General features: G+C 42.1%; 1 protein-coding gene across 1 annotated transcript in view; it reads right to left on the minus strand.

Moving 5' to 3' along the window:
- The window catches only part of ccdc80 (coiled-coil domain containing 80), a gene marked incomplete at its 5' end in the record, with an annotated part of 22,546 nt that overhangs the window by 8,549 nt on the left and 4,305 nt on the right, over positions 1–9,692 (minus strand). Inside the window, 1 exon segment of the mRNA XM_014034515.1 lies at positions 4,359–4,515. Coding sequence (XP_013889969.1) covers positions 4,359–4,515 — 157 coding nt within the window.

The following is a 9,692-nucleotide window of genomic DNA, read 5'->3' on the forward strand; positions in this document are numbered from 1 at the left end:
AAAACATGTTACAGAAGTCATAAGAAGCAGGTTTATTTTGAACAAACATTACAAACGTGTTCATTCCTACAAAACTGTCAAATATATAAACTGTCTACCAGTATGTGTCCCTTTTACAACCTTCCCATTTTGCTTCTACTTTGTTCAGATTTTAGACATCTTGTGCAACATTTCATTATGATTTATGCTCTTGAAGAAATTTCATAATCCTTTCTTTTGTGTCAACTGATATGTCTCATGTCGAAGCCATGAATTATGTCAGTCTGCTTTATGAAACAGCTTCCTGAGGTGTGAGAACCCCTTTTTAACTGAAGACTGAGCAGATTTAATCTGATGCAGGTGTTTGTTTTAAAACTGCAATTTACTGAGTGATTACATTTTTCCCTCTATTTCATCTAAAAAGAGTTGTATTTCCTACTTTTTTGTTGTTTCCTCGTGTCAAAAAGTTGGAATTTATAAATAAAATAGTTTAGTGGCATGTCTGTGATACATTTTTATACAAAATTATATAACTGAAAGAATATCCTCCAAGAGTCTTGATTCTAGACTTTATGCCAGAGGTTTTATGGTAAAAGAATGTCTTGCAGTTTTATTTTAAGGCAGTTGTTGAGTCATCGACTGCGGGAAACATTATGAGCTTGTTGCTAACGACTAACACCTGTGCAGCTTTTTTTTTTCATTCACTTTGAATTCAACAAGTCTTTTTTTAAACTGAGACATTTGAACTGAGCGCAGCTCAAAATGGTGTCATTTAACAATTTTCTATTTAGGAGCAAATGACTGCTTCAGCCCGTGGCATTTAGGGCAAATCTGAACTACTTCATCATCCAAATAGTTCCTCTCAAAGACAAGCTTGTGGGTTCTGCTGTTWGTGTAAGATTGTCAGAATGGAGTTTTCCCTATTTTTGTGAGGACTCATTGATGTGAACTTGAAACCTGAATGTTAGTATGAAAGTTGAACCTCCATCCAAGTGTTCACAGCCAGTATTGTAGGGAGGACAGTAAAGGGGCGGCTACCTTAAAAGCAGCCTTCTGGTCAATCTGTCCGTCTGTTTTCTTCCTCTTATCCAGGGTCAGGTCTCAGGGGCAGCAGCCTAAGCAGAGAGACCCAGACTTCCCTCTCTCCAGCCACGTGGACCAGCTCATCTAGGGAAATCCCAAGGTGTTCCCAGGCCAGCTGAGAAACATAGTCCCTCCAGCATGTCCTGGGTCTTCCCCTGGACCTCATCCCAGTGGGACGTGCCCGGAACACCGATGACTGAACCAGCCAGGTTCTGGCAGTCTCATGCAGATCTTTCCATCTTCAGAGGGAATTCACAGTAGTCATCGTGTTCACTGTTTACATCCCATCTGATGCTAACGTTAGCACAGCCCTCAGYGTGCTGCACGCCTGTGTTAATAAACAGCTGCTGGCTCACCCGATCGAGTCTGTATTGTTGCCAGCGATTTTAATGTCGTATTTAAAGACTGTGCTCCCGAAGTTCGTCCAGTACATGAAGTGTGCAACCAGAGGCAAAAATACTTTGTATGCATGTTTTATATTTTAAGAAACATGGTCCAGAGTTACCCCCCCTCCCCCACCTCACTGGTTCTGACCACCTCAGGCTGTCCCTCACCCGGGAGCCCTCACACAGCAATAGGACTGCTTTTCTTGCACTGAATCGGATCTGTTCTCCAGCCATGACCTACAAGAGTACATGGACACAGTTCTCTCCTACATAAAAAACTGCATTSACAGTGTCACCATCTACAAAAAGGTCAGAATGTTTCCTAACCAGAAACCCTGGATGACCAGCGAAGTCCAGTCTCTATTAAAAAGACTCTGCCTTCAAATCGGGGGACAGGGCCCAGTACAGTGCAGTCAGAGATGACCTGAAAAGAGGACACAGTGAGGCCAAGGCGTGTACAAAAGAAAGATAGAGGTCCACTTTGCTACGAACGACCCTGAATGATGTGGTAGGGTTTAAACCACATCAACTATAGATGCAGAAACTGGGACAATGCCAGTACTGACGCCTCACTGGCAGARRAGCTGAACTGATTCTTTKCCTGCTTTGAARSAGACAGACCAGCAACAACTCCACATCCACCACCCTCTAACACTAGTTCGCTAACAGTCCAGGAACATGAAGTGAGACGTGTGCTGAAGGCGGTGAACCCCAGGAAAGTGGCCGGGCCCGACGGTGTCCCTGGAAAGCTGATAAAGCGTGTGCCGACCAACTAGCAGGAGTCTTCACCTGTATATTCAACCAGTCCCTGTTGCTGGCCACCATTCCACCCTGCCTCAAATCCTCCACCATTATCCCAGTGCCAAAACAGTCCACAGTGGAAAGCATAAATGACTACAGGCCTGTTGCACTTACACCAGTGGTCATGAAGTGCTTCAAAAGGCTGATCTTTCAACACCTCAGAGACTGTCTACCTCCTACTCTGGACCCTCACCAGTTTGCCTACAGGGAAAATCACTCCACAGAAGAGGCCATCAACATCACACTCCACACCGCGTTGAGTCACCTGGAGCATAGGGGGAGCTATGTGAGGATGCTCTTCCTGGACTTTAGCTCAGCATTCAACCACATCATCCCAGAGATCCTGGTCCAGAAACTACAGATTCTGGGCATCTCCACCCCAATCTGCCAATGGATTCAGAACTTCCTCACAGACCACCCACAGTCTGTGAATTTAGGCCCCCACCTCTCCTCCACTATAACACTCAGCACCGGATCCCCTCAAGGCTGTGTACTGARCCCTCTGCTGTTCACCCTCTACACCTACGACTGCTCTCTGATCCATCRCTCCAACACAGTCATAAAGTTTGCAGATGACACCACCATGGTTGGGCTCATCTCAGGGGGAGATGAGTCTGATAATAGAGACGAGGTAAACAAACTGACAGGTAGGTGCTCTGCAAACAACCTGCCACTAAACACCACAAAAACTAAAGAAATAATTYTGGRCTTAAGGAAGAGCAGAGCTGAACCAGCACCACTTCACATACAGTCAGTGTGGAAAGGGTCCGCCCCATCATGTTCCTGAGTGTGCAGATCACTGACAGTCTCTCCTGGTCTGCAAATACAACTGGTGGTGAAGAAAGCTCTGCAGCGTCTCCACTTCCTGAGAGTTCTCAGGAGAAACAAGCTGGAGGAGAAGCTGCTGGTGCTGTTCTACAGAACCACCATTGAGAGCATCCTTACATCACAGCATGGTACGGGGGATGCTCAGCAGCAGACAGAAGTGCTGCAGAGGGTGATCAACATCACTGGTTGCTCTCTGCCCAGTGTGGAGGACACTACCACCTCTCTGTAAGCAGAGCTGTCAGTATCATCAAGGACCCATCCCACCCCAGCTACCACCTGTTTAACATGCTACCCTCGGGCGAACGGTACGGGTCACACAAAACCTGRACAAATAACAAATAGGCTCGGAAACTGCTTCTTCCCAAGAGTCATCAGGGGACTGAACAATAAAAACTGGGATTGAACAATAATAATAAAAAAACAGCAACAAACATTCAATTTTTCAACCCATGTGCAATACAAAATGTGTGCAATATTAACTCAAGTAAATCTTCTCATGAACATCTCTAATGTGCAATATTACGAGCAATGTTGAAGAATAGACTGTAAAATTTCCATATTCTTCATTTCTATATACAGAAACTCTTTGATTTCTCTTTTTTTGGACAGTGCACATTTTGTCTTTATTTGATTTTAACTTGTCTATTTTATTGTATTGTCTGCTCTCCTAAAGTTATTTTACCGTGTGTAAAAAAAGCACCTTGGAGCAGCAAACCCAATTTCATTGTAATGCAAATTATAATGACAATAAAGGCGATTCTGATTCTGATTCTCACCCTGAGAGCCCAGACACCTACAGAGGAAACTCATTTCAGCCACTTGTATCCGCAATCTTCTACCCAAAGCTTGTGACCATTGATGAGGGTAGGAACGTAGAGGGTTGKTTCCCACAGGTGGTGAGTCCATGGGAAGGGGGACCCAGGTCTCCTCTTTTGTCTGTGCCCGGCCGGGCTCCATGGGCAAAAACCCGGCCACCAGGCGCTCGCCAACGTGACCCGCCTGGCTCCAGAGTAGGGTCCTGGTGACCCGCATCCAGGCAAGGGAAAAATAAGTCCATTTGTGGTTCTCAATATTAGRGGTCTTTGGGCTGCACTTTGTCTTATCCCTCACCTAGGACCYGTTTGCCTTGGGTGATCCTACCAGRGGGCATGAAGCCCCTGACAACATAGCTCCTAGGATCATTGGGACACTCAAACCTCTCCAACCAGCCTTAAGGTGTGTTGTCCTTAACATTTACAAAACTTTGTATTCTGCTACAAAACTAGTATTTGGAGTACTCACCTATCTGATAATGGTCCATTTTCATGGTGGAGTTGGTCAGGGAGCCAAATAGAGTGATAATGGAGACTTTCCTTATGGCCATCTCGCACACTGACTCCAGGTACTCATCCCTCTGCTGAACATACATACTGTTGTCCTCACTGGGAGAAGTTATCAGCTAGAAGGAAGAAGGCATAGAGTTTAGTGTAGTGTATACAACGTACATGTTATATRTGGCTAATTGCAAATGCATGGGTCAATACCAAAAAATAATATATTTTGACTATTTTTTTTTCGAACTCTGACCCCACCACAATGCRCAGTATAGTATACTCTTAACGCTAAGTACTGTGTATTTTAAGGGCRTGTAAACATTATACTCAAAACACTATAAACTGTGTACATGACGTTAGTCAAAGTACACAGTATAGTGCGCTCTAATGAAGTGTTATAGCGTTGCAGAGCATCTACCACTGCAGGGTCCKCAGGAGAGCAGCCTCAATCATCAAAGACCCAACCCAYCCCCAGCATGGACTGTTTACACCTCTGCCCTCCAGAGGTACAGAAGTGTGACATGCAGAATCTCTAGATACAAGAACTCATTTTCCCCAAGTGCCATCAGACTTTTAAACAACTGAATGCACATGTGCAGATTTCAGACTGTTACCTGTTGCACATTTGCACATTACAYTTTCAAAACAGATTGTACAGTTCCCTTCTTGTTGTCATTRTYATATTGTTCCATTCTGATTTTATTATCCTTAGTTTAGTCTCTTTTTTTATCTAATCAACATTGTTTGTGTCCTTCCAATGATGATTCGTTTTTTTTAATATGGTTAACTATTGGCATTCAAAAATGGACGACAATGTAAGAATTTCATTGCTCAGGGTAGCATGTTTTTCATCTGTGCCAGATGCATCTCAGCAATCCAGGTAGAAAAGAATCAAAAAGAAAAATTAAATAGGTCCTCAGGTCTTTCGTGTCCATTTGTCCTCCTCCTACAACGCTGTCATCGCAAGTACGACTCAGCCCCCTGTGAGCAAAAGGTGTGAATCAGGGCCCCAATGATACCAAAACAAAGAGGGCGAGAAGGACAAAAACAAGGGGGTGTTGAACCCCCGCTTGCATTCACTACATTCACATAACACGACACGGGTCAGGTGATGGGGCACATGACCCTCTTTGAACAATAGAGCTAATCAAGCCTATTGGTAGGCGATGGCCCTCTTTTGCATATGACTAACCTGTTTGTCCAGGTGGAGGCGGAGCTTATAAGGCTGAGTTCACCTGAAACTCATCAGACTGAAGAAGTCTCTTGGAGGAGAGACGAAAGGTTTCACTAAAGAAGAACCATCCAGAGGACCTACTGATTTATTCTTTTTGATGACGATAAACACTTTGAATCTTATACAAAGACTTTTACCTGAATCAGTTGGACCAAAGCTTTTTGTAAGGAAGACAGGGATTTTGAACAGCTTTTCTGGCAGCTCAACAGTTCAGTGGTTAGCACCGACGCCTCAGAGCAAGATGGTCCTGGGTTCAATCCCCGGTTTGGACCTGGGGTCTTTCTGTGTGGAGTTTGCATGTTCTCCTCGTGCTTGTATGGGTTTGCTCCGGGTACTTTCCCCCACCCCCAAAAACATATACAACCCCTGGCAAAATTTATGGAATCATCGGCCTTGGAGGATGTTCATTCAGTTGTTTAATTTAGTAGAAAAAAAAAAAACAGATCACAGACTTGACGCAAAACTAAAGTCATTTCAAATGGCAACTTTGTGGCTTTAAGAAACACTAAAAGAAATCAAGAATAAAAGTTGTGGTAGTCAGTAACGGTTGACTGTTTTGGCCAAGCAGAGGGAATAAAATTATGGAATCCTGAAAAACAAACAAAAGAACACTCTAACACATCACTACAATTTTGTTGCACCATCTCTGGCTTTTATAACAGCTGCAGTCTCTGAGACATGGACTTAATGAGTGACAAACACTCTTCATCAATCTACAGTAACTCCAACTTTCTCTGATTGTTGTTGCTTTGCAGGTTGGAGCCTTGTCGTGGACCATTTTCTTCAACTTCCACCAAAGATCTTCAGTTGGATTGAGATCTGGACTATTTGCAGGCCATGACATTGACCTTCTGTGTCTTTTTGCAAGGAATGTTTTCACCGTTTTTGCTCTATGGCAGGATGCATTATCATCTTTAAAAATGATTTARTCATCCCCAAACATCCTTTCAATTGATGGGATAAGAAAAGTGTTCAAAATATCAACAGAAACTTGTTCATTTGTTGAAGATGTAATGACAGCCATCTCCCTAGAGACTTTATCTGACATGCAGCCACATATCATCAAGGACTGTGGAAATTTGCATGTTCTCTTCAGGCAGTCATCATCATAAATCTCATTGGAATGGCACCAAACAAAAGTTCCAGCATCATCAACTGGATGCAGTTTTGTGATTTATCACTGAAGATAACTTTCATCCAGTCATCCACAACCTATGATTGCCTCTCCTTAGCCCATTGTAACCTTGTTTTATTCTGTTTAGATATTAATGATGGCTTCGTTTGGCTTTTCTGTATGTAAATCCCATTMCCTTTAGGCAGTTTCTTACAGTTCGGTCACAGACTTTGAATCCAATTTCCTCTCATTCGTTGCTCATGTGTTTTGTTGAGCATTTTCTGTTTTGGAGACATATTGCTTTAAGTTTTCTGTCTTGATGCTTTGATGTCTTCTTTGGCCTACCAGTATGTTTGCCTATAACAACCTTCCCATGTTGTCCCAGATTTTAGACACAGCTGACTGTGAACCAACATCTTTTGCGACATTGCGTGATGATTTACCCTCTTTTAAGAGTTTGATAATCCTCTTCTTTGTTTCAATTGACTTCTCTGGTGTTGGAGCCATGATTCGTGTCAGTCCACTTGGTGCAGCAGCTCTCCAAGGTGTGATCACTCCTTTCTAGATGCAGACTAGCAAGCAGATCTAATTTGATGCAGGTGTTACTTTTGGGAATGAAAATTTACAGGGTGATTCCGTAATTTTTTCCTCAGAATTGAGTGATTCCATAAATTTTTTCCCTCTGCTTGGTCTAAAAAAGTAACTGTTACTGACTACCACATTTATTTTCTTGATTTCTTTGTGTTTCTTAAAGCCAGAAAGTAGCCATTTGAAATGACTTTAGTTTTATGTCATGTCTGTGATTTGCTTTTTTTCTACAAAACTAAACAACTGAATGAACATCCTCTGAGGTGATTCCATAAATTTTGTCAGGAGTTGTACAATAGGTTGTCTTCAGGCCCAGGCCACCCTTGAAAAAGATATCTGCGACATCAAWGGGATTTGCCTGGATAAATAATGATAAATAATAAAATAAAATAAAAAAATTCTGTAGTTTACATTTATGTCATCCATTCATCCACTATCTTTACCCGGTTCTCCCTTTTAGGGTCATTGGAGCCAATATATCCAGCAGTCTCTATGCGAGGGGCAGGGGACACCCTGGACCAGGGGCGGACTGGCCATTGGGAGTACCGGGACTTTTCCTGGTGGGCCGGTGCATCACTGGACCGGCGCAGGTAGCGAGGAAAAAAAGTTGTGTAGTTGCACTCAATACCAGTAGATGGCGATAATGCACCAATTCATTATTTACCAACCACCAACAAAGACCGAAGAAGAAGAAAAGTTTGCTGAAGAAGAGGAACAAGTAGTARKAAGAAGAAAATGAATAATAAAAATAAGAACAGCAAAAATGAAGAATAAACATCAGGGAGGAGAACAAAAATTGAGAGAAAAGTAAAAGTATCTACAAGCAAATTCAGCCAAGTTTCAGAAACTGACATTTATTTTGTGCTGGTGCATCATCCTCATCCACACTGGAACATATGTCTGGAGAACAACGTGACCAGGAGGAGGATGGTAGTCATGTAGGTGGCTGTATTTGTTTCTAGTTCGCTAACTTTTAAAACAATGCATTTAGCTGTTAAATAAATAGTAATTATCATGTGTGGACTAGGTCCAAACAGTGCTCAGTAGCTGATAATTTTATAAAACTGTGTTGCTTAAAATGTTTTAACAGCAGTTTTAGAAATTTCCATCATACATAGGCATTCTAAAAGATAAAAATCATGTTTGTGGGTTTCACAAATAACTTTGCCCACTTTAATTTTTATTTTATTTTATTTTATTTATTTAAATAAGGTCTAATATACAATAACAGTATATTCAAATGAAAAAATAGTTTAAGTTCACACAGTTCATGTTGTGCTGGAAAAAGAAAATGATACCACATTAGATTCTAATAATGTTATTTTTGGGAGGTAAAATCAAAATGAGTCAAAAATAACCATAAGGAACTCTGAGGGTCAATGCCTGTAAGCTAACTGCTGCTCTGCTATCTTAATAACTTTACTTATTCCTCAACATTACATCCTTAGATTTTGTACAGTGCCCTGAGATGGCGTTTTTTGTTTCCGCCTCCAGCATTTGCAGACATCAACTGCCAGCCCGGACCTTGAATGGGCCAGTCAGGTACTAAATTCCAGGGCCACTTTTTTGCCCCAGTCCGCCCCTGCCCTGGACAGACTGCAAGTCTATCACAGGGCCACAGAGAGACAAACAACCATTCACTCTCTCACTCATATCTAAGGACATTTTAGAGTTACCAATTAGCCTAAAAATCATGTTCTTTGGTCTGTGAGAGAAAACTAGAAAACCTGGAGAAAAACCCACTCATGCACAGAAATAACATMCTAACTTTAACCAGAAMGTCCTGMTGCATCTCAGTAATCCAGGCAGAAAAATCAAAAAGAAAGGTRAGTATGTCCTCTGGATGGGTTCTTCTTTAATGAAACTTTTTGTCTCTCTTCTAAGAGACTTCTTCAGTCTGAGGAGTTTCAGGTGAACTCAGCCTTAAAAGCAAATGTTGGAGAAACAAGTTTAAAGATGACTATCAGCACAGTTTGTTCACATGCAGAAAAGGACTATCAGCCAAACAATAGATCATTAGTGCCTTGATTTACTTTATTGTTCATAGAGCAGGGGTGCCCAAACATTTTCTCTGAAAGGGCCAAAATTAAAATCAATCTGAGAGGGGTGGACCAAATGCAGTAATATAATCCACGAAATGCAAATATTTCAAGGAAAGTTGTATTTTTTATGATTAAGCTGCAGCCAGTGCAGTTGCCCACATTTTTTTTCAGCCCATGGACATGGAGAAAATTCAACATTTGCTCGGGCAGCAAAGGCTCATGGGACTTTTCATAATTTAAAATGTGAGTATACACTCACCGGCCACTTTATTAGGTACACCACGCTGGTAACGGGTTGGACCCCCTTTTGCCTTCAGAACTGCC

Source organism: Austrofundulus limnaeus, unplaced genomic scaffold (genome assembly GCF_001266775.1).
Source record: "Austrofundulus limnaeus strain Quisiro unplaced genomic scaffold, Austrofundulus_limnaeus-1.0 Scaffold2148, whole genome shotgun sequence".
NCBI classification, from domain to species: Eukaryota; Metazoa; Chordata; class Actinopteri; order Cyprinodontiformes; family Rivulidae; genus Austrofundulus; species Austrofundulus limnaeus.